This window comes from Anomaloglossus baeobatrachus, chromosome 1, assembly GCF_048569485.1.
Source record: "Anomaloglossus baeobatrachus isolate aAnoBae1 chromosome 1, aAnoBae1.hap1, whole genome shotgun sequence".
NCBI classification, from domain to species: Eukaryota; Metazoa; Chordata; class Amphibia; order Anura; family Aromobatidae; genus Anomaloglossus; species Anomaloglossus baeobatrachus.
Genome location: NC_134353.1, coordinates 718,028,564 through 718,054,077, shown reverse-complemented (window position 1 = coordinate 718,054,077; position 25,514 = coordinate 718,028,564). Strand labels below are relative to the sequence as shown.

Genomic DNA, 25,514 nt, shown 5'->3' with positions numbered 1-25,514 from the left:
CGACTTAAAAGAGACTTTGTAGCGATCCCGGCCAGGTTGGGATCGCTGGTGGGATCGCTAGAAAGTCTCAGTGTGTAAAGGGGCCTTATACTGAAATCCAGCATAGATAATTCTGACTTCTGTAGATACTTGTTGTTTCAGAATTGGATTGTCTGCCCAAAAACAACAGGCTCAGTGTACTTAATCTAATTTGTATGGGCAACTTAAGGCTATGTGCGCACGTTGCATCTTTGTGGTGACCACAAAGATGCATGTTTTTGGCCCCCAAAAAACGCACCCATGGCAAAAATGCTACATCTGAAGCTCACACCTAACACCATAGAACAGGATTGCCCACTGTGAGCTCCACACAACAACTGAGGTGAGATGCGCAATCAGCAATGATGTCACGCAGGTGACTCGGGTGTTTTGGGGATTAATAAAGTGGTGAAAGAGTGCTTTTTTTGTCTTTTATTTCAAATAAAGAATCTTTTTTGTTGTTTGTATTATTTACTTTCGCTTACAGATTAGTGATGAGGGTGTCTCATAGATTCCTGCCATCACTAATCTAGGAATTAGTGGCTGATGTGAGCTGCCATTAACTCCCTCATTACCCCGATTGCCACCACAGCAGGGCAATCGGGAAGAGCCTGGTAAAGTTTCGGGACTGTCGATTTGATGGATGAGGCAATTCTGGGCGACTGCTGGGTGATATTTTTAGGCTGGGGGGTGCCCAATAACCATTGGTATCCCCAGCCTGAGAATACCAGCCCCCAGCTGTCTGGCTTCATCTGTGCTGGTATCATAATATGGGGGATCCTACGCCAATTTTTTTATTTATTTATTTTACTGCACAATATAGACCCACCCACCAGCATCTCTGATTGGAAGTCTCAGATGTGCTGTCACTCAGTGTGGGGGCTCATCTGACTGCAACAGATGCTGGTGGGCGGGTGAAGCAGTAAATATGTATGAGCCTAATGAGTGGCAAGGGAAAAAAATGAAAGGCCACAGGAGCAGTGTGACAGCCGCCCCGGTGACTCGGTAAGTATGATCTGCCAGTCCACCGAAACACAGGGACAAAACGCAAAAAGAATTGACATGCTGTATCTTTGTGGTCACCACAAAGATGCAGCCAAAAAACCTGCAACGTGCACACAGCAAAAATGAAATCTCCTGGACCTTGCTGGGAAAGGAAAACGTGGAACAATATGCAGCGTGCGCACAAGGCTTAAGGCTAGCTCTCCGCATATTCTAGCCAGAAGCAGGAATAACACAGGTTACAGCAGCTTCTTCAGGATTTTTTTCACAAATGCATTTATAAAATTCCATGGTGTATAAAAGAATGGTCACTTTTTTAAGATAAGATATCATTAACCACAACTCCTGCTGTGTCCTCCAGCTAACCCCTATTGAGAAGTACGCCTTGAACTACCTGGAAGAATTCTATACATCAAGTGCTCCAGAAAAGACAGAGACAACAGAGGTTAGTGTATGTGTCCCCTGTTACTTGTTGGAATGAAAGTAGAAGCAAGTTAACTCCTGCAATGCTGATATCACTTATTACATCTTCATGTTGTTTTCTGAACTAAGAGCCATAATTTTCTTGTACCTAAGTGTATGGTGTGCTACTATAGCCTTGTATTAGACACAGAATAAAACTGGCCATATCAAAGTTAAAAATACACCGAGGTGTCACTGAATAGTGACCCCTCGGTGGGTATGTTCTACAAGAAAAATGGAAAAAAACGGAGGGAAGGAAGAACAAAAACCAAGAAGAGTTGAAGGTGCATAGATCAGAAACTGTCATACCATACTAGAATGGATTGATACATGTACTTATTTCGCGGTTGAATTCCCGATCCATGCACTAGGACACACACTTAGGAGTATGGAAATAGTCACTGAAAAGTTTAGGAAGTGAAGTAGAAAAGGATGTTTAAATGTATAGAGATACACAGCCACCGCAAGGTGTAAGATTAATGGGGCGTAATAGGATATTAGGACTGAGAAGATAAACAATGAAATCTGTATTTTGAAATCAACCATCAAACAGTGAAAGTAAAGATTCAGATATTTACCTATAAATGATAGGGGTTCGCAGAGGACAGGAGAGGGGTCCCCCTAACGATCGTTTCGCAGGAACGCTTTTTCCAAGGGCAGTATTATAGTATGGTATGACAGTTTCTGATCCATGCACTACGTCACTATATTTATCATTCCACATATATGTCTTCATTTACTGTGACTTTACACCTGAACGGACTGCTGATTTTTTCCTTATAATCCTACTACTCATTATAGCGGGTCGCATTGCCTGGGGGAGGGGTCCTTTTCATTTTCTGTCATATTGTGTGCAGTTTACCTTTGTACTGTTACCCCATCCCCTTTGTATCTGATCTTAAACATCCCTTCATGTCTTATGAATTTTTTGCAATATAATAAATAAAATATTTATTCTTCACCTTCAACTCTTCTTGGTTTTTGTATAGCCTTGTATGTAAGTACCCTGACTAAAGCACAGTGGCTTGTTGGTGCCCCCCAACAGTCAGCGTCCAGAACACGTAACCTGGTCATCTGCCATCTTCCTTGTTACACACCTGGCTTAACTTATTTATACACACACACTATTCATTTACCCCACTTGCCAGGAGGCTGACTATTCATCCCACACTTGACTAAATAATGTACCATAGAAGAATACAGATGGTAGGAGTTTGTTCCTCACACTAGGAATCATGGTAGTTTACCGATCTGGGATTGAAGATTGATGCAGGGGTTGTTGTGTCCTATTAACATTCTGAAGCAGTAGATATTCATGGAGGGTTCACTGTGGACGGAGAATAAAAATACCATGGTGAAAAGAGTGCTGACTTTAGAGTGTATGGTGACTTGTCTTGACTGATAAAAGGTTGACATTGAACCAAGAAACCTTATTATTCTAATACTGCAGATGTGTAGGCAATGAAAAAAACTTTTATACCTTCTTAAGGTCTTTTTTTTTTTTTTAAAGAGGACCTTTCACCAATTTTGTTGTGTTGAATTGGGCACACGATGTAATAGTGGCTGCATAATAAAACCTTTTTTATTTCACCTCCATTGCGGTGATTTTAACAATGAAAGTATTTGGCACATACTGAGTTACCTTTTGTTAATTCCAATTGGGTATTTTTAAATATTTCTTTATCGTTCCTTTGGGAGACACAGACCTTGGGTGTTTAGCTTCTGCCTCCGGAGGACACACAAAGTACTACACCTAAAAGTGTAGCTCCTCCCTCTGAGCTTATACACCCCCTGGTGAGCCAGTCACAGCCAGTTTATCGCTTTGTGTTCAGGAGGCATACATCCACACATGCATTCTCATATGATTTTTTCTTTTTTGGAAAGAGATTGAAGAAGTGCGGGTCCACGTGTGGACTCCCGGCTTATCCCTTCTCACCCCACTGTGTCGGTGGTATTGTAAGGTTAATTTCCAAGGCTGGAGCCTTACATGCCGTGCTCCTTCACCATCCCTCCTGGGCTCTGGATTGAAGTGGGAGCCAGCGCGGCCTCCATGCCTGGCAGGAGACCGGTCTCCGTCCACAGCCCCTTGAGGATTCTGCTGGACCGGAGCACTCATCCCCAGGGACCTGGCCCTGCGTCTCAGCAGCTAAGTACCTGAGACGTTCATATGTTGGGGGTCCCTGTCCTTTATTGTATGGGGAGAGTGTGTTTGCTGTGTTTGTTTTGGCATTTCCGGCGGGTCCTCTGGCTTTCGCCCGAGAACCGCGCCGATGGTGCCTGCGCGTCGGCCTCGCTGCTCAAATTTAGGCCCCGGCTTTGCCGGAGGCCTAGTTTCTGTTACCTGCCCTCGCATGTCACTCATGCAGAGGGACAGGCACGGCTCCTCCCGGCAGCCGTCCTGCACAGGGGAGGGACACTCCCCACTGCTTGTGCGTGACTCCTCCCCTGCAGGTCTCTATGGCCCTCCAGTTCCCGCTTTCCTACAGGGACACCCCCGTTCCGCCCCCTCTCTTCGCTCCGGCGGCCATTTTCTTGGAGGGTTCACTCTGCGCTGGGCCATCCTGCACTCTGCATCCCTGCTGAGGTGCTGTGCATTGGGGGTCCGGGCTTCGGGATCTGGAGGGCACACAACACCGCTTCCAGTGGTCTGGTAAGCCACAGCCGGTCTCTGGTTGTGGACCTCTGAATATACTCCCTGGGGTTCATTCTCTTTGTAGAAGCTGTTTTCCCCACTCCAGCAGCATGTCTCACACGAGGAGCAAGGCTCCAAAGTTTTATACTGCATGCGCTGCATGTAAGCTCCTGCTGCCTGAACCGAGCACCTATCCACATTGTGATGTCTGCTCTAACTTGGAGGTGCCACAGCCTGGAGTCTCACCCCCAGTGGTCTCTCAGGCTGCTTCTGCACCTGTGGCTGAACCCCCGGCCTGGGTAGAGTCCTTCTCCAGGTCTATCTCCCAGTCATTTGCTGAGTCCATGGGACTTTTGTCCAGGACTTTGATGAATATGCATCAGCCCCCTTCTCAGGGTGCCTCTAATGCTTTTGCTAAGGGTCCTTTAGGATCCCTATCCTCTGACCTCCGTCCACTGGAGCTCACAGAGGATTCATCATCAGGGCACAGACCCCGTCCTCCTAAGAGGCGCCGCAGGGTTTCCTCTCCCTCCTCATCCCGCGGCTCTGATTCAAGAGCTGACTCGCAGGATGAGGAGGATGCCTTTACAGGGGGTTCGGAGGCTAACTCCATGTGCCCCATTGATCTTTCCGAGGGTGACTCAGAACTCAGTGACTTGATTGCTTCCATTAATTCTGTACTGGATCTTAATCCGCCAGTATCAGAAGAGCAACCCTCTCTGGCAGAAAAGCACCAGTTTACCTCGCCTAAGAGAGTAAAGAATGTGTTCTTTAACCACTCCAGTTTTCAGACCGCTGTGACCAAACCCAGGGCCTGTCCTGACAAACGCTTCCCAAAGCGTGGTTCTGATGACCGTTTTCCCTTTCCACCTGAGGTGGTCAAGGAGTGGGCTCACTCCCCAAAGGTAGACCCTCCAGTGTCTAGGCTCTCAGCCCAGACCGTTGTGTCGGTGGCTGATGGCACTTCCCTTAGGGATGCCACTGACCGTCAGATTGACCTTCTGGCCAAATCCGTGTATGAAGCGGCGGGGTCCGCGTTTTCCCCAACTTTTGCAGCAGTGTGGGCCCTCAAAGCCATCTCTGCTTCTCTAGAGGAGATGCATTCCCTCACCAGGGAATCTATGCCCGAGATGGTTGCCTTAACTTCTCAAGCTTCAGCTTTTTCTTCTTATGCCATGTCTGCCATGCTAGAGGCTTCTCACCGCACTGCGGTGGCTTCGGCTAATTCCCTCGTTATCCGCAGGATCTTGTGGCTTCGAGAGTGGAAGGCAGATGTTTCTTCAAAGAAGTACCTTGCTGGGCTCCCTTTTGCTGGTTCCTGGCTGTTCGGTGAACAGCTGGATGAAATTATTAAAGAAGCTACTGGCGGGAAGAGTACTTCCATGCCACAAACCAAGACCAGGAAACCTGCCCAGGGTAGGATTCAGTCGAGGTTTCGCTCCTTTTGTTCCTCCAACTGGTCGTCCTCTAAGCCCTCCGCCTCGTCCGCTAACTCAGCTAAGGACCAGAAATCCAACTAGCGCCCAAGAGCGCGTCCACAGAAGACCGCAGGAGATCCTGCCACTAAGGCAGCCTCCTCGTGACTCTCTGCCCGCTCCAGCAACATCCTTAGTCGGTGGCAGGCTCTCCCACTTTGGCGACGCTTGGTTTCAACAAGTCTCCGATAAGTGGGTGAGAGATATCATCTCTCACGGCTACAGGATAGAATTCCCTTCCAGCCCTCCAAACAGATTTTTTCTCTCAACTCCCCCCTGTTCCAAGGCCGCCGCCTTCTCACAGGCCGTGGCAGCCTTGCAGGCCAACGGAGTCATTGTACCAGTTCCCGCCCGGGAACGGTTCAGAGGTTTTTACTCAAACCTCTTCCTAGTTCCCAAAAAGGACGGTACCTTCCGGCCCATCCTGGATCTTAAGCTTCTCAACAAGCATGTTCGGGTGCGGCACTTTCGCATGGAGTCTCTGCGATCATTCATTGCCTCAATGACCCAAGGGGATTTCCTGGCGTCCATCGACATCAGAGATGCCTATCTACATGTGCCAATTGCAGTTTCACACCAGCGTTGGCTACGCTTTGCAATAGGAGAAGATCATTTCCAATTCGTGGCTCTCCCCTTCGGGTTAGCCACGGCCCCTCGGGTATTCACCAAGGTCATGGCAGCAGTGATTGCGGTTCTGCACCTCCAGGGGTTGGCAGTGCTCCCTTACCTGGACGACCTTCTAGTCAAGGCTCCATCCAGCGCAGACTGTCAGCGGAGTGTCTCGCTCACTCTCGCCACTCTAGCCCAATTCGGGTGGCTTGTCAATCTTCCCAAATCCACTCTGACTCCGACCCAGAGTCTCACGTACCTAGGGATGCAGTTCGAGACTTTGCCGGCACTTGTGAAGTTGCCCTTAAACAAACAGCTGTCTCTTCAGTTGGCGGTGCACTCTCTCCTGAGGCCCCGCCGTTATACCCTCAGGCGTCTAATGCAGGTGCTGGGTCAAATGGTGGCGTCCATGGAGGCTGTTCCCTTTGCCCAGTTCCATCTGCGCCCCCTGCAGCTGGACATTCTCCGCTGTTGGGACAAGCGGTCTTCCTCCTTACACAAGTTAGTGGCTCTGTCGCCACGGACCAAGAGCTCTCTTCAGTGGTGGCTTCGGCCCCTCTCCCTGTCCCAAGGGCGCTCTTTTCTGACCCCATCCTGGGTGATTCTCACCACGGATGCCAGTCTATCCGGCTGGGGAGCGGTATGTCTCCACCACAGAGCACAGGGCACTTGGACTCCGTCCGAGTCAGCCCTTTCAATCAATGTGCTGGAAACCAGAGCCGTGCTTCTAGCTCTCCTAGCATTTCACCACCTGCTGGCGGGCAGGCACATTCGAGTCCAGTCAGACAACACGACAGCGGTTGCCTACATCAACCATCAAGGCGGGACACGCAGCCGCCTGGCAATGATGGAGGTACAACGCATTCTTCAATGGGCGGAGGACTCCAGGTCCACCATATCCACAGTCCACATCCCAGGCGTGGACAACTGGGAGGTAGATTATCTCAGCCTTCAAAGCGTGGACGGTGGCGAGTGGTCCCTGCACCCGGCAGTATTTCAGTCGATCTGCCGCAAATGGGGCACTCCGGACGTGGACCTAATGGCATCCCGTCACAACAACAAAGTTTCCTGTTTACGTGGCTCGCTCCCACGATCCTCAGGCCTTCGCCGCGGACGCTCTGGTTCACGACTAGTCCAAGTTTCGTCTGTCCTACATGTTTCCCCCTCTAGCTCTCTTGCCCAGAGTCCTGCGCAAGATCAGAATGGAGGGCCGTCGAGTCATCCTCATTGCACCGGACTCGCCCAGGCGAGCTTGGTATCCGGACCTGCTCCAACTGTCTGTAGAGATGCCGGGGCATCTCCCGGACCGTCCAGACCTGCTCTCGCAAGGTACGTTTTTCCGCCCGAATTCTGCGGCCCTCAAATTGACGGCGTGGCTCTTGAGTCCTGGATTTTGACGGCTTCTGGTATTCCCCCTGAAGTCATCTCCACTATGACTCGGGCCCGCAAGTCTTCCTCCGCTAAGATCTATCACAGGACTTGGAAAATTTTCCTGTCCTGGTGTCGCTCTACCGGCCATCCTCCTTGGCCATTCTCCTTGCCGACCCTTCTGTCTTTTCTACAGTTTGGTCTGCAGCTAGGACTGTCCCTCAACTTTCTCAAGGGACAAGTTTCAGCTCTGTCAGTTCTGTTCCAGTGGCGTCTCGCTCGGGTGGCTCAGGTCCGTACCTTCATGCAGGGCGCGTCTCACATCATTCCACCTTACCGGCGGCCCTTGGACCCCTGGGACCTTAACTTGGTTCTCACGGTCTTGCAGAAACCCCCCTTTGAGCCTCTTAGGGAGGTTTCTTTGTATCGTCTTTCACAGAAAGTGGCCTTTCTGGTTGCCATAACTTCTCTCAGGAGAGTCTCTGATTTGGCTGCGCTCTCCTCGGAGTCACCTTTTTTAGTCTTTCATCAAGACCAGGTGGTTCTCCGTCCGACTCCGGACTTTCTTCCTAAGGTGGTCTCTCCCTTCCGCCTTAACCAGGACATTACCTTACCTTCCTTCTGTCCGGCCCCTGTTCATCGCTTTGAAAAAGCTCTACATACTCTAGATCTGGTGCGTGCTCTCCGGATCTATGTGTCTCGCACCGCTGCGCTTAGGCCGTGCACCTCTCTTTTTGTGCTAACCACAGGTCGGCGCAAGGGCCTCCCTGCTTTTAAGCCGACCTCAGCCCGTTGGATTAGGTCGACCATTTCGGACGCCTACCAGAGTACTCAGGCGCCTCCCCCGCCGGGTATCAAAGCACACTCGACCAGAGCTGTCGGTGCCTCTTGGGCTTTTAGGCACCAGGCTACGGCTCAACAAGTCTGTCAGGCTGCCACTTGGGCTAGCCTGCATACCTTGTCAAAGCACTACCAAGTGCATGCTCATGCTTCGGCAGATGCGAGCTTGGGCAGACGCATCCTTCAGGCGGCGGTCGCCCATTTGTGAAGTTAGGTTCTGCCTACTTCTTAGTTTTTCTGTTTATTTCCCACCCAGGGACTGCTTTGGAACGTCCCAAGGTCTGGGTCTCCCAAAGGAACGATAAAGAAAAAGAGAATTTTGTTTACTTACTGTAAATTCTTTTTCTTATAGTTCCGTCTTGGGAGACCCAGCACCCTCCCTGTTGCCTGTTGGCAATTTCCTTGTTCCGCGTGTTTTCACCGGCTGTTGTCGTGGACAGAGTCTCCGGTTGTTCCGGCTCTTGCTCTGTTCTACTTGTGGGTGGCTATTCTCCTTCAGCTTTTGCACTAAACTGGCTGTGACTGGCTCACCAGGGGGTGTATAAGCTCAGAGGGAGGAGCTACACTTTTAGATGTAGTACTTTGTGTGTCCTCCGGAGGCAGAAGCTAAACACCCATGGTCTGGGTCTCCCAAGACGGAACTATAAGAAAAAGAATTTATGGTAAGTAAACAAAATTCTCTTTTTTTCATTTGTACCCTATATACCTGCTTCTTGTATGAGTTGCTCAATCAAAAGGAGGCAGCAACAGTGCAGAAATAGAAAACGCCCCACCATAATTTAGGTTTCTCAGTGCGTGAGATGAAGATATACAGCTCGGACCTCTTGGTCTAACCTCCTGCATGATTAGAAAGTGCAGCTGAGGTTAGCTGTGTCACATCTGCTAAGCTCTCCCTCTTGCAGTGAATGAATGCAGCAGAGATCAAGCACGTGACTTGCCATGCCATTTGTGTGTGTGTGGGGGGAGGGATGGGGGGGGGCAGGGAATCACAGACAGGGAGCAGCAGACCCAGTGTACAGACTAGCCCCTCTGCATCGAAATCTAAATAGCAGAAAACTGCAAATGTTGATTAAAGAATGCCAAAAGGGATTTCTTCACCAAATGTATTTTTTGTTTTTTGATGCAACATCCTTGTCTTCTAACAGGATCTGAACATGGCAAAGAAAAAATGGGAAGTGCAGAAGTTAAAAGAAGACAAAGCCTGGGAAGAGAAAATGGCATGGGAAGAAGCAGATGAAGAACTACTGACCTACACTAGAGAAGATGCTTATAACAAGGTACCCATTTAATGTTTTTTTCTGTTCCTTAATTTATATGGGCAAGTTTCATGCACAGGAATATCAATCAGGAATGTCAGATAGTTATGGTTTACTGTGTGTGGACGTATAATCAGAAAATTGAGTCCAACAATCAAATTATTAATATGTTTTCTATCTCCACAAGGAATTTGTGTACGATAATCCAGAGGGGCAAACGGAGGTGATGCCAGTAAGTGTCATAGACTATAGTGTCGCATCTCAAATGGATTTTTAATGTGATGCTGTGCATTTAATACATTGTTTTCCATTTGCTGCTCAGATCTGGACACCACCGACTCCACCACAAGATGAGAATGATATTTACATTGACTCCGTGATGTGCCTGATGTATGATACCAACCCTATCCCAGAATCTAAACTGCCTCCGATCTATGTGAGGAAGGAGCACAAGAGACATAAGACAGATCCCGCAGGTTGGTTTGTGATAACTATGTATAACTAATAAAGTACTAACTAGATCAGTCTTTAAAGGGATATGCTAGCTTTATTTCATTAGATTTCACATTTCAGTTAAACAGAACCTGTCATCAGGATGTATATATGTGAATGTGATACCTCTGCGGTGTACAGGGCTGTTCTTCTCTTCTGAATAAGGCTATCCACTCAGCAGACTCCTCCAGGACATGCCATGGTTTACGGACCCAGAAGTCACTTTTACAGTGTAAGCCTATGGAACGTCAGAGCAAGGGTCCATATCCTTTCATAGTAAAAAAGATTTCCGGCTCAAGGAAAGTGTGTAACATGATCCGGATTGTCTCATTTGTGGTGACGTCACTGAGAAGAGCAGAAGAATGGCGCTGGACACCGGATAGAGCAGCAGTAGGGGAGAATATTAATACACTCACACTATATTACATGCACACACACATTTAATCAATAAAAAAGTTAATAGGAGTACTTCTTTAAGGATGATGTGGGAATGAGCCTAGTAAGATTCCTCAGTATAGGAGGGAGGAGCCAAGAAAGTTATTGTAAAAATCGTATTCTGAGGAGGGAGGTAAGAAAACTAAAGAATCATACTTCCAACTTGCCGTGTATTGAGATAAAGTGCATATTAAGGCTAGAATATTTTATTGATCAATAGCTGAAAAAGAAATTATTTTATTCAAAATAAAAAGTCTTGGGAAGATGTGTCTTCTGTGCCTTTGCAAGAGAAAATTGAGTCAATGTATTGTTATCTATTCACATAAAGAAGATTGTACTACTTTGACCATTAGCTATCATTGATTCCAGCGACTGTAAAGGCCGCTTTACACGCTGCGACATCGCTAGCAATGTCGCTAGCGATCGCACCCGCCCCCGTCGTTCGTGCGTCACGGGCAAATTGCTGCCTGTGACAGACAATATCGGTACTGCGCGTCACACACACATACCTTACTAACGACATCGCTGTGGCCGACGAACAACCTCTTTTCTAAGGGGGCGGTTCGTGCGGAGTCACAGCGACGTCACACAGCGACGTCACACAGCGGCCCACCAATAGCAGCGGAGTGGCGGTGAGAAGCCGCATTATCGACACTCCTACCTCGTTGCCAGAGAAAGCAGGAATGCTGTTGTTCGTTGTTCTCGGGGTCTCACACGTAGCGATGTGTGCTGCCTTAGGAACAACGAACAACCTGCGTTCCAGAAGTTCAACGACATTTGGAAAATGAACGACGTGTTAACGATCAACGATATTTGAGGTAAGTGAGATCGTTAGCGGTCGCTCGTACATGTCACACGCAACGACGTTGCTAACGAGGCCGGATGTGCGTCACGAATTCCGTGACCCCAGCGATATCTCATTAGTGATGTCGTTGCATGTAAAGCGGCCTTAAGTGTTTGGTGGGGACACAGTTTAGTAATGAACTGAAGTGAGTGAAGTGAAGTGAAGTAGGAAGAAGTATGAGAACATTTCATACATCACTTTATAGAGCCCTGCAAGTAAACACTGCTGCCGGTCAGTGCCCTCAATACTATGTATTGTACTGGATAGCATGTGCAGAGTGCTCCCTTAGAAGTCCTGATGTACAATCTATAGCCCCATTTACTTGTAAAGAATTGTGTTATATGCTCTGTATATGGTTAGCTGCAGGTCGGAAGAAGAAGCAGAGACACGGAGAATCGGTGGTCCCCCCTCGTTCCCTGTTTGATAGAGCGACCCCTGGTATGCTGAAAGTGAAGCGAGAAGGCAAAGAACAAAAGAAGAACATCCTTCTCAAACAGCAAACACAGTTTGCCAAACCACTGCCAACCCTGGTTAAACCAGCAAATGAATCCGGACCCGACAATCCAGAGTGGTTGATCAGTGAAGACTGGGCCTTGCTGCAGGTACGTGACTGATCGATTAGTGACAACTGGTTGTAGATGATATTGACAGCCCTTTCTATCTGCATGTATATGTGTAAGCACATGCATAGAAATGTAGTGCTCCTACACTGTGCTGACACTCCGATATTATATATATATGTATTTATTCTGGTACATTTATTTTTGTTGGTAAAGAAACTGACTATTAGACATGGCTGTGTTTTGCCACTTGTCTTTTTAGGCCGTTAAACATCTCCTGGAGCTACCACTAAATCTAACGGTGGTGTCACCAGCTCACACCCCAAACTGGGATCTGGTCAGCGATGTGGTGAACTCCTGCAGCAGGATCTATCGATCCTCTAAACAGTGCCGCAGTCGGTATGAAAATGTCATCATCCCAAGAGAAGAAGGGAAGGTAAAGGAAAGTGACCGGATAAAAAAAATGTTTGTCAGATATTTACTCAGAAATTTGCTCTAAAGCATAACCAAACCTGTTCATCTGTGTCAATGGGGTTGTAAGACCAGCAGCTGCCAGAGATTTGCTGCTGCTGATTTCCAGGGTAATTGCACAGTGTCATAATGGCGGGGCACAGTAAAGATGACCTCATGCACATTAGCTTGTCTACCAGTGTATACATGCAGTATTGGCCAGCAGATATCTAATGTGCATGAGCTGCATGTGTGTACACTATGGTCTTATACCCACCTGTCAGCCCCCCTGATTCTGCAGGTACAGCAGTGTTAATGGAAATGTTTAAGGCTACGTTCCCACAATGAGTTTTTGATGCTGTGTATATTTGCTGCTTCAAAATGCAGCATCTTGAAGTCCAGCAAAGTGAATGGGATTTACAGAAGTCTCCGGCCCACTGAGCTTCTTTCCTAATTGACATAAACTGACCTGCTGTCGTGCTTCAAATCCACAACATGTCAATTTCACCAGTGCTAAAGCTGAGGTTTATGTGCGAGTCAAAAATGCATGTAAAAAAAAAGAACACAAAAATGCAAGTAACATAATAGGTGCAGAAACTCTGCAACATCATAAAGTAAACAAAAGCTGATTGTGGGAACATGGTCATATAGTGTGGTAGTTAGAATATTGGGTATAATATTGGGCAGAACTACTTACTCCATCAAAGCAGGTTTAATATACTAAACTGAAAACTTATGTGAAAGTATTGTTACAAATACTAATATATTGTTTTCTTTTTTTTAAAGGGATATTCATGTTTCATATATGTATCATCCATCCACTGGATAAGTGTTAAAGGGTTATTCCCATCTCCAAGATCCTATCCCAATATGTAGTAGGCATAATAATATTAGCAAATCCCTCCAATTATAAATGTAGTATAGTTCTCCTGATTAGCTATGTCTCTTGCCTCATGTGCAGGGCATTGCAGCTTAGGTATCCATAGTTACGAATGCGAGCAACTAACTGTCACTATATGCGTGGTCATAACCATAGATACCTAAGCTGTAATGCCCTGCACATGAGGTAAGAGACATAGCTATATCAGGACAACTATACTACATTTCCAATTGGAGGCATTTGCTATTATTATTATTATTACACCTACTACATATTGGAGAGGATCTTGGAGATGGGAATAACCCTTTAACTGTCAGATCGGTATGGTTTCCATAGCTATAACCTCACCTTTAGCAAGAATGGGGGAAATAGTATTGCCTGGATCATCCCCCATTCTCTAGACTTCGGGATGGCATTTGTGCCCTGCTGCACTATACAAAGACAGTGGCACAAAAGATGAAGTCAAGTGCTGTACTCAGCTATTTTCATCAATGCCAGTCCAGACACTTGAATTTATCAGTAGGGTTGGTGTGTGACCTGGTGCCCTCTTCAGTTCCTCCTGGAAGCGCTTTTATGTCCTGTTGGTTACAACTGGGTGGTAACATGCTCAGTACCTGTTACTATGGGTTAAAGATAACCAATGTCCCTTTTTTTCATAGCTTATGTTTGAAGCTAACCCTAAGAAGAAAACGAAGAGTATATACAAGGTGTGTATGCATTTTACTTCTCTGCATTTCCATTATTTTACCTGCTATCTTACCAGAACAATATCTAATAACTGTAATGCCTGGGTTGTCGGATACACTTCAGACAGGTTTAAACCCTCTAGAAGCCGATCGACAGAATAATAATTCTGCTGGAAGCAAATCCACAACGTCCCCTCATCATGGAGCACTGATAAATTCCAATCATTTTTCAATTATGCCTTACACACTGTTGTCAAGGATTAAATTATAAATATTGCTTGCTCCTAGGTAAATGTAATTTATGGAGGGAAATAATATTGGCTCTTATACATATTTCAAGGAGAATGAATTTTGTTCAATTATATCAGGATGATATGATTTATTAATCGAAAACCGTGCACTCAGTTTGTTGAGCTTTAATACCACAATACAAAATAACATTATATTACTTAAATACGTGTATGTAACAACTGCTTGTAATATTGGTGTGGACATATGGAAGAAAAGCCTTGTGCTTCACTAGGTATTTGCAGCAATTCTGCTCAAAACTAGTAGCTGCGTTATAAATGTGTGGAAAAATAAAGGACAATATAATTGAGGGCAATATAACAGTTAGATATCATTTAACCACTTCCCAACTTGACACATACATATATGTCACACGTTGAGTGGTGCTGTATAGAGCGGTCTTGGAGATGGGGATCAGTGTCGGATGATGAGCGGTGTCGGATGGTGAGCGGTGTCAGGTGGTGAGCGGTGTCAGGTGGTGAGCGGTGTCAGGTGGTGAGCGGTGTCAGGTGGTGAGCGGTGTCAGGTGGTGAGCGGTGTCAGGTGATGAGCGGTGTCAGGTGATGAGCGGTGTCAGGTGATGAGCGGTGTCAGGTGATGAGCGGTGTCAGGTGATGAGCGGTCTCAGGTGGCGAGCGGTCTCAGGTGGCGAGCGGTCTCAGGTGGCGAGCGGTCTCAGGTGGCGAGCGGTCTCAGGTGGCGAGTGGTCTCAGGTGGTGAGCGGTGTCAGGTGGTGAGCGGTGTCAGGTGGTGAGCGGTGTCAGGTGGTGAGCGGCCTCGGGTGGTAAGCGGTCTCAGGTGGTGAGCAGCTTCAGGTGGTGAGCTGGCACAGGTGTTAAGCGTCCCAGGTGGTGAGCGGTCTCAAGTGGTGAGCGGCCTCCTGTGGTGTGCGGTCTAAGGTGGTGAGCAGGCAAAGGTGTTAAGCGGTCCCAGGGGGTGAGCGGTCCCAGGTAGTGAGCGGTTCCAAGTGGTGAGCGGCCTCAGCTGGTGAGCAGTCCAATGTGGTGGGCGGTGCCATGTGGTGAGCGGTCCCATGTGATGAGCGGTCCCAGTTGGTGAGCGGTCTCAGATGGTGAGCGGTCTCAGATGGTGAGCGGTCTCAGATGGTGAGCGGTCTCAGACGGTGAGCGGTCTCAAGTGGTGAACAGGGTCAGGTGGTGAGCGGTCTCAAGTAGTGAACGGGGTCAGGTGGTGAGCGATGTCAGGTGGTGAGCGGTGTCAGGTGGTGAGCGGTGTCAGGTGGTGAGCGGTGTCAGGTGATGAGCGGTGTCAGGTGATGAGCGGTGTCAGGTGATGAGCGGTGTCAGGTGATGAGCGGTGTCAGGTGGCGAGCGGTCTCAGGTGGCGAGCGGTCTCAGGTGGCGAGCGGTCTCAGGTGGTGAGCGGTGTCAGGTGGTGAGCGGTGTCAGGTGGTGAGTGGTGTCAGGTGGTGAGTGGTGTCAGGTGGTGAGCGGTGTCAGGTGGTGAGCGGTGTCAGGTGGTGAGCGGTGTCAGGTGGTGAGCGGCCTCGGGTGGTAAGCGGTCTCAGGTGGTGAGCAGCCTCAGGTGGTGAGCTGGCACAGGTGTTAAGCGTCCCAGGTGGTGAGCGGTCTCAAGTGGTGAGCGGCCTCCTGTGGTGTGCGGTCTAAGGTGGTGAGCAGGCAAAGGTGTTAAGCGGTCCCAGGTAGTGAGCGGTCCCAAGTGGTGAGCGGCCTCAGCTGGTGAGCAGTCCAATGTGGTGGGCGGTGCCATGTGGTGAGCGGTCCCATGTGATGAGCGGTCCCAGTTGGTGAGCGGTCTCAGATGGTGAGCGGTCTCAGATGGTGAGCGGTCTCAGATGGTGAGCGGTCTCAGATGGTGAGCGGTCTCAGATGGTGAGCGGTCTCAAGTGGTGAACAGGGTCAGGTGGTGAACTCTGAAAAAAATCAAAGCCTCATATGGTTGTGGGGACAGAAAAGCCAAAACGTTATGAGTCCTGAAAATGCAAAATTGCCCATTTATGAAAAGGTTAACTCAATATTGCTGGTCTAAGGGGTACTTTGCACATTGCGACATCGCTACTACGAAAGTGATGCACATCCGGTGCCAGTAACGACGTCACAACGTGTAAAGCCTAGATGCACCAATAAACGATCGCAAAAGCGTTGTAAATCTGTGATCTGTGTAGTGTCGGTCATTTTCATAATTTCGCTGCAGCGACAGGTACGATGTTGTTCCTCGTTCGTTCCTGCGGCAGCACACATCGCTGTGTATACAGCCACAGGAGCGAGGAACTTCTCCTTACCTGCCTCCACCGGCTATGCGGAAGGAAGAAGGTGGGCGGGATGTTTACGTCTCTCTCATCTCCGCCCCTCCGCTTCTATTGGCCGCCTGCCGTGTGATGTCGCTGTGACGCCGCATGACCCGCCCCCTTAGGAAGGAGGCGGGTCGCCATCCAGAGCGACGTCGCATGTGCATGTGAAGCAGCTATCACAAGATATCGCATGTGCGACGGGGGCGGGTACTATCGTGCTCGGCATAGCTAGCATCGGCTAGCGATGTCGAAGCATGCAAAGTACCCCTTAGAGTTACAATCTACTTTATGATTGATCTAATTTTGTGAAAGCCAAACTGTCACCAGATTTCACAACAGACTGCATATAATATTGCATAGATCTCTTATTCCTGATGAGTTGGGTGTACTTACTATGTACATATATATCACAATGGCTGTATAATACTTTTTGAAAGTTTTTAACTTAATTTACGCCATCCTAGCCTGATTGTAAGCTCTTTAGTGTTCTCCTGCTGCTGAGATCTCACACTGCTCAGTAGATGCTGCAGCTATCAGTCAGGCTGGATGGGTGGATCGAGATCAAATAAACTTGGACTCCTGAGCTATCTCACTTTGTAGCTTGAATTATAAAATGATCTTTTTTTTTATCAGAATGGAATTTCAAATTAAGTACACCAAGGTCAAGTTCACCAGGTCTAAGGGGTACTTTGCACACTACGACATTGCAAGCCAATTGTAGCGATGCCGAGCGCGATAGTCCCCGCGCCCGTTGCACATGCGATCTCTTGTGATAGTTGCCGTAGCGAACATTATTGTTATGGCAGCTTCACACACACTTACCCGCCCTGCGACGTTGCTCTGGACGGCGACCTGCCTCCTACCTAAGGGAGCGGGTCGTGCTGCGTCACAGCGACGTTACACGGCAGGCGGCCAATAGAAGCAGAAAGGCGGAGATGAGCGGGATGTAAACATCCCACCCACCTACTTCCTTCCTCATTGCAGGCGGGACGCAGGTAAGGAGATGTTCCTCGCTCCTGCGGCTTCGTACACAGCGATGTGTGTTGCCTCAGGAACGAGGAACAACATTGTACCTGTCGCTGCAGCGACATTATGGAAATGCCCGACACTACACCAATCATACAATTTCGACACTTTTGCGCTCGTTAATCGTAGTAAAAACGATTCACATACTCCGATGTCGACAACGACGCCGGATGTGCGTCACTTTTGATTTGACCCCACCGACATCGCACCTGCGATGTCATAGTGTGCAAAGTACCCCTTAGAGCTATTTAATAATGTTTGTATTGTGACATTTGTTGACATTTTCCCCTTTAAAGATTTTTGAAATACAATATAAATATATTTTTTCCGTGGTACAATTTGGTATAGAAAAAAAATGGCTGTGCGTGTTCAATCGCATTATGCAAAACATGGCAATAATGTAAGACAAGCAAAGTTAACTACCAATTCTCAATTACCAACTCATTGAAAATTCCATAATAACAGATGTGCAATTAACTGCGGGTATGATGGGAACATTCCCTCGCTTCCAGCATCCCTTGTATTTTACAGAAGTTGGGTATATTATTTCCCTATTATAATTTAACAGCTATTGTATCTTATTTATGACAAGATGACATCAGGAAATGAAGCGTCTGGACAAGCACTGAATGTAATTAAAACCTGTAAAAGATATTTACACTCTTTTTATATAAAATAAATAGTCATGTTTCTCATTAAAGAAACACTGCCAACAAAACTTTTTTATTCCCTAAACCATTCTAAATACGTGTAGGGTTGTATTAAAATACTTATCGATCACCATCTTCATTGGTTTCCAGCATCGCTCTGGTTCTCATCTGATACATGTGACTCGAATTCTGACCCGCCGGGTCATATGGGGGTTTATGTTGGGACTATAAGGTCTCCTTTTCAATGTAAGTCTATGGAGATCCAGAATGAGAAGAAATAGTTAAAAGATACTACCGGCATCCAAAAGTCTAAACTAGTCCAGAGCCGCCGCCCCTGACCAGCTTCTCCCAGTGATTGACAGGTGTCTTCCATGTGTGTGAAGCGTGATGTAGCTGTGGAATAAAATCGCAATATCTTACCTGGTATGGGTGATTAGGTCTAGTGCTAAAAACGCACTCACCTGATGGCGTTGTGCCAGTCACAACTCCTTTCTGCACAAGTAATGGTGGTGGTCAGCAGCGGCCCCGAAGGTTAATAGTATCATAAGCGGAGAGAGGAATACGGATGTAAGCCGCGCTAAAACCACAGAGTCCAGAAGATTTAAATAAATCCCTTTATTTTCATAAGTCTACGCATTTCAGAGATATATCCATCTCCTTCTTCAGGACAAAAGGAATCATACCTTACGTAAGCCCTTTGCCTTTAACTGTATGATTCCTTTTGTCCTGAAGAAGGAGATGGATATATCTCTGAAACGCGTAGACCTATGAAAATAAAGGGATTTATTTAAATCTTCTGGACTCTGTGGTTTTAGCGCGGCTTATACCCGTATTCCTCTCTCCGCTTATGATACTAATGTGTGTGAAGCGACAGTCCTGTCAATCACCTGCAGTGGTGTTGGGAGAAGCTGAACTAGTCTCATCTATAGCTATGGTCCTTTAAACGTAATTTCTTTGAAACATTGGAGTGTTTCCAAAAGGAATATACCTAGCTGCAATCGTGCAGTCAGGCTCTGATCCATGGTGCTCGTGCTTTGGGCAGTATGAATAATGTAATACACAATATATACCTCTATATTAATTATTCTAGTCCTCCACGCGTTTATATTTGTCACTAATATGGCAGATTCTTATCTTCAGACTAAGAACAGTCGCCCTCTTCGGACAAGTCAGATCTATGCCCAGGATGAAGGCGTGACGCACACACAACTGTTCACCAACCGCTTTGATCTGATGAAAATGACGGCAGGGAAGAGGAGCCCACCCATTAAACCACTGTAAGTTTGCATGTAATTCTTAATGGTTTCCAATATGACATGTGCATGTGCTCTTCACGTTTATTGAACACTAGTTGTAAAGTAGACCTATTTCATTTCATTTTTTCTAAGTCCAAAATTTTGTGTTAATAATTTTGAAGGGAACCTATCACCAGATTTGTCCCTTATAAGCTGCGGCCATCACCAACAAGCTCTTATGTAGAGTATTCTAGAAAGTACTGTAATGGAATGGGGGAAAGGTCAAATACCACCCACACATGCGAACTGCAATACTTTGATCTACCCTCAGCAGAGCAGACATAAGTAAACATGCTCAGGAGTGCTGGACGCGTCATCCACTCGGAGCTGGGAAGGAGGGAGGTGATGGAAGGAAGATAGGAGGCACCGAATCGAGACCAGCGATGCTTATCGGACCAGACCACTCCCCAGGTGAGTATAGTAAAAGTTGTTTTTTATAGTATACAAAGCGGCTTTGGCTCTTACCTACAGTATTCTAGAATCCTGTAATAAGGGCTTACTGGTGGTGGACGCAGCTTATGGGGGACAAATCTGGTTACAGGTTCCCTTTAAGTGATATATTTTTCATGTTTCATGTAGAGTCATAGAATTAATTAATAAACTTCTGATGTAGCCACCATTAGGGGAAAGCCTTCTGGATATAAATTTGTACAGCTTTTATTTAATTCATTAATCTTCAATAAACTTCTGAAATTTCGCTCCTTTTATATCCAAGTGGTAATTGCGGCAGTTGTATCATATAAGGTTATGTTCACATGGAGTTTTCCAAACCATCTTTTGGAGCAAGACAGGTTGAAAAGACGCCTGAAAAAAACCCCAAAAACCTCAAATGCTTGAAAAACTCTTCCTATTCCTCTCTTTTGCAAAATTACTTACTTACGTTCAATTTTTTGAGCATTTTTTTTTCTTCCTCTTCAAACTTGAAAAATGCTAGCGGGAGAAAAGAAAGTGCATGTCAATATCTGCTGATGGAAAACACTCCAAACCAGGCACTGTCCAATTAAAGGCTGCAATCAGTGAAAAACTTGAAATCCACTTCAGGAAACAAACTACACCTTCAAAAGTTCCATAAAGAAGGAGCGTTTTGAGGAGCGCTATTCAGTAGAAAATTACCATGGTCGTTTTTGACCACCTTAAAAAAACTCTGTCTGCACACACCCAAACTCTTTAGCTCCTAATATACAAGTAGCTGAATCATGAAGTCTTGAAACATGATTTTTTTACAAGATGTAAAAATCATAGCATGGAGTGTAATATTTATATCTAGTATATTTGGATTAATATTTTGTCATATTTTACATGTTACAGCTTGGGAATGAACCCATTTCAGAAAAATCCAAAGCATGCCTCTGTACTTGCCGAAAGGTAACTATCTCAAAGGAATCCTCTACATACCATGTAATCTAATGCTAATGTGATGTACTGAGGCTAATGTACCATGATTCCATTTGTTACTTGGATATGTTACGTAAGCCCTTTGACTTTAACTGTGTGATTTCACAGACCTATGACTATTACTTGGGTGAGAGGGGGATACTGAGAGAACATGATCTGTGTCCGCCAAGCCATCTCCATATACAGGTCCCAGCTAATAGTAATCTATTACCTGGCAGCTATTATATCATTATTGTGCAGCATGCAGAATACAGAAATGGTGTGATAGCACATAGCATGTCAATACAGCTTTCTGAAGTCCAAAGGAAATGTGCAGAAAAAAAAAGTAATAATAAAAAAAAGTGAGTTTGAAAAAACGTCTAAAAGGGAAAAAAATAAAATTGAAGGTTGACAAGTGAGCATGAAATATAAAATAAAAAAACCTCTATTCCCGCCTACATTATATTCAATTGGGATCATCCTCTATGACATACATGTATGCAGAACATATAATAATTTCCATAAATGCACAGATTCTATGTAATAATGCATGCATATTACATAAAATATCTTACCACACATATAAAATTCCTGTGACTATTATTATACACCTACAACAACATTTTTGTACATCGGTACTTTGTGTCCTTTCACAGATTCCATATACTACATAGAGTTAGTATTTTCTTGGATGTTAAAGTAACAGTGAATGTTGGGCAAAGTACTACTATCTGGGATTGCTGTAAATGAGAGAGGATTATATTGTGCTATAAAGGAAGTATTGTAAATTATAAAAGGGAAAAAAAGGATTTGGGGTACTCACCATAAAATCTTTTTCTCGGCGCTGTCATTGGGGAAACAAGAAACCATGGATGTATATTGGTGCCACTAGGAGGCTGACACTAGGCAAAAAAGTTGACTCCTCAGCAGGTTACACCCACCAACTGGCAAGAAACTAATCAGTTAGTAAAAAAGCAGTAGGAGAAGTAACATATCAATGCATAGACTAGAACAACAGAGATACAGAGAGAGAGAGGATGCTGTGTTCCCTAAAGAAGTCACTGAGAATGACGTTTTACGGTGAGTACCCAAAATCTTCTTTTCTCTATCGCTTTCATTGGGGGACACAGGACCATGGGTGTATGCTGCTGTGACTAGGAGGCTGACACTAAGGGACATAGGAAACGTTGGTACATCCTAAAGCAGTTTCAAGGGTGGGTAGAAATTAAGAAAACGATGAAACAGAGACATATTTTCCTCAGCTCAGATATAGCTGATTTGCCAATTCATGGAGGGATTGGCTGCCTAGTATTACAAATGCACACAGGTAAGGCTTGCAGAGGACGCCAGTCATATAGGTACATGTGATGCACAGTGTCTGACTTACAGCCTATTGATGACGCCCATACTATTAGATCAGGAGGGCTACCAAGTGCTGTATGAGTGCACCCCGCAAGCTCGGACACCCCAATTTACCCAACCAACACCAAAGCGTCTGGGCACATGCTGCATAAAAAATGTGCAATAGAAAGATGAAGAAATTCTGTGTAAAATACATGAGATACTGGTTCATATTTTAGGCCAAATAAGCAAGGTCGCAACCCACATCAAGGGTCCTCATTCTCGCGAGTCTCTGCACCAAATTAAAAAATGTTTCACATAGGAAGAGGAGAGGAGTGCGTGGACGCATGGAATGGCTGGGTTGCAGTGAGGCCAAGGACTAAATTAAGAGATTGGGCCAGGAGGTGGGGAGAGTGGGGTGGGGGGGGGCACTAAAGGGAACATAGGTAAAGGCTGTAAGGTCCTTAGGAAGGGACTTGGAGCTCTTACTGCCCACGGACCCTGTGGCAAGAGGGGAGAAATACTTTAACTCCCTGAAGATGAAAGTCCGACTGTACTCAACACAACTGTAGATGGCCATCAAAATCCACTGGAACTGGCTTCCTGGAATTGTGGACCTTATCAATCTTTGTACTGTCTTGCTATGGTGGACAAGCGGGCCGGTGAGGGATGGCAAAGACTGTTCGCCTGCTCACCTAAACGCTTTTCATGCGTTAGGGTTCTGCTGTGTAAACCGGAGAGCATACAATTTTTACCGCTGTGCGCTTGCTCTCTACGTAGGGTAACAGAGTGCCATTTTCCATCCTATTTCTTAATCATAAGCTAAATCTGAGAGACAAAAAGAAAACATTAAAAGACACCTAATAGTAAAAGTAGAAACGGGCCTGAGACCAGACCTGTGTCTGCCTCCTACTGATACTAAGCTAAAACTGATTAGCTCTATGCTAGTTGGTGGGAGTAACCTGCTGAAGAGGAGCCAACTTTTTGGCCATGTGTCAACCTCCTGGTGGCAGCAGCATACACCCATTGTTTTCTATGTCTCCCAATGAAGTGATAGAGAAATCGTATTCCTGCCTATTTAACCTGTTACTATTTACTGAACGTTAAAGTTTTTAACACTTTAGTTACAACTGAATTAATTTAGGCTTCTATTTTCCTCTTCCAGTGGAATAACTTACGATAAACCTCTACCACCTATTCAAGTGGCCTCCCTCCGAGCTGAGCGCATTGCCAAGGAGAAAAAGGTATTTATACCCCCAGTGTTTTTGTACAATAACCCTTTAACCTAGAAAATGATCATATAACTAGATAACATCTGTTTCTGATTTATGAAGGTGATGGGGGAGGGCAGATTTGTGAGGCTAAATGCAGCTGAATAATGGTCTGATTTGTGCAAAAAAAAAAAAGAAGCTGTCTTTGAATGACTTGTATTATTTTTGTTAGGTGTTTTAGACACTTTCCTTTCCTTCTCTGACAAAAAAGCATGACTTTGCAAAGTGAAGTTGCTTCATTAAAATGGGTGTCATCTGGTGTGCAAAATTGTGGACCAAAAATGTGCTAAAATTATGATGCAGTTTTCTGGCACAAAGTAAGCCAGTGAGGGATGGCAAAGACTGTTTGCCATCGGTATAAACTGGTGCTATAAACTGAAGCTGCATTTATACTGCAAGTTGCTAAAAACTCTCGGTTCACAAATATCTTGCAGTGTATACTGGCTGCTGATCACCAGTGAACAAGCAAAATGCTCTTTCATTGGGTGAAATGATCTTTTGCTCAGGGAAAAAAATGCTAATTTTTGATGATGTAGCACCCTGTGTAAACAGACCTCACACTGCCCAGAACAATGGCAGCTTACGCGCACTGAGAGGTCTATTACAGATCATTCATTGCACATCTTTTATTTCCGGAATTGCAATTTGACCCGGCATAACCGAGCTGGGACCCAGTCTCCGTGAGTGGCTGGACTGTGGACGGAGTTTCTCCGCACATCACAGCCCAGCATCTCGTACGTTCTCGCCTTCACTGCAGAGCTCCGCAAGCACGAGTAATGCTGGACTGTGACGTGCGGTGAAACTCTGGCCACAGCCCAGTCACTCACGGAGACTGGGTCCCGCCTCGGTGATGCAGGGTCAACTTCCAATTCCGGAAGTTGACATGACATCACCAAACTTCAGAGGTCACTGCCCAGGTCATGTGTTTGGGGATGAGCGGACAGCGATAGCGCCGCTCACAGGCAAAATGAACAACAGAAGGTATTAAGAAAAAGCCATATGTAACAGCTTTACATCAATATGGCCAATATGCTTTGTAGTGGACCACCCCTTTAATGTGGATTTTGCTATACTTTCATATGCTGGTGTTCTCCAAATAAACCATTGTGCAAAATATAGTCCATTACTCATTGTACAAATTACAAAATTCTCTAGTATTAAAATAAGTATTTTATGACTTCAATTGACCTCAGCCAATGCATTGGCCATACATTTAGTTTTTAACCCCTTAATGATTTATAAGGGATGTATCCATGATGGAGCAGGTTGTGATGTGTGTACCACTCTGCTACCTGTAGGGCATACAGTTGGCTATGTAGCTAGTTCCAATTGCTGCTGGTAACCTCTTAAAAGCTTTGTGATTTTGCCTTGAGGGCCAATGGCTGGCCATGGGGTGACTGCCATGTTTGTAATTTTAATAAGTCCATTTCACCCCACTTAGATACATTTTTTCCATTTCCAGTACATTACATGGTAAAGTGAATTGTGGCATTCAAAACTGCATGGCTTACAGTAAAAAACAAACACACAATTACCCTAACATAGCTATGTGGAGCTTAACGTCAAATAAGTTCTCAAAAGTTAAAGACGGATTGGATTGAATTGACAGCTGCTTTAAGGCTAGGTGCGCACTAGAAAAGTGATTTTTCTCAAGAAAATTTCTTGAGAAACTTCTGGGAGTTGAAGATTACTGCACCTGCGGTAAAAAACCGCACCAAAACCGCGGGAAAAACGCATGCATTTTTGCCGCGATTTTCCCTTAGGTTTTTCCGCAGGTTGGTCCCTGCGGTTTTTTTTATGCTGAACTGCAATAAATAATATAGATAATAGATAGATAATTGATAGATAGACAGATAATGGATAGAGGGAAAGATGGATAGGTAGATAGATGAGAAAGATCTATATAATGTCCCACCCCCCTGCATATTCTAAGCTGGCACGCTTTAGTGACTTTCATGTGGCACTAAAGGGTGCCTAGCCTTGTATTT

At 45.8% G+C, this 25,514-nt stretch overlaps 1 protein-coding gene across 15 annotated transcripts in view; it reads left to right on the top strand.

Moving 5' to 3' along the window:
* Nucleotides 1–25,514, top strand: part of EP400 (E1A binding protein p400) — a 293,821-nt gene that overhangs the window by 195,941 nt on the left and 72,366 nt on the right. For 14 of the 15 annotated variants that reach the window (XM_075322084.1, XM_075322051.1, XM_075322044.1 and 11 more), the window contains 10 exons: nucleotides 1,382–1,465; nucleotides 9,552–9,683; nucleotides 9,850–9,894; nucleotides 9,985–10,138; nucleotides 11,794–12,035; nucleotides 12,256–12,429; nucleotides 13,983–14,030; nucleotides 19,386–19,522; nucleotides 20,849–20,905; nucleotides 23,421–23,499. In XM_075322084.1, the coding sequence (XP_075178199.1) occupies nucleotides 1,382–1,465; nucleotides 9,552–9,683; nucleotides 9,850–9,894; nucleotides 9,985–10,138; nucleotides 11,794–12,035; nucleotides 12,256–12,429; nucleotides 13,983–14,030; nucleotides 19,386–19,522; nucleotides 20,849–20,905; nucleotides 23,421–23,499 (1,152 nt within the window). The remainder of the gene's footprint in view (nucleotides 1–1,381; nucleotides 1,466–9,551; nucleotides 9,684–9,849; nucleotides 9,895–9,984; nucleotides 10,139–11,793; nucleotides 12,036–12,255; nucleotides 12,430–13,982; nucleotides 14,031–19,385; nucleotides 19,523–20,848; nucleotides 20,906–23,420; nucleotides 23,500–25,514) is intronic. The other variant, XM_075322008.1, reaches the window with a different exon arrangement.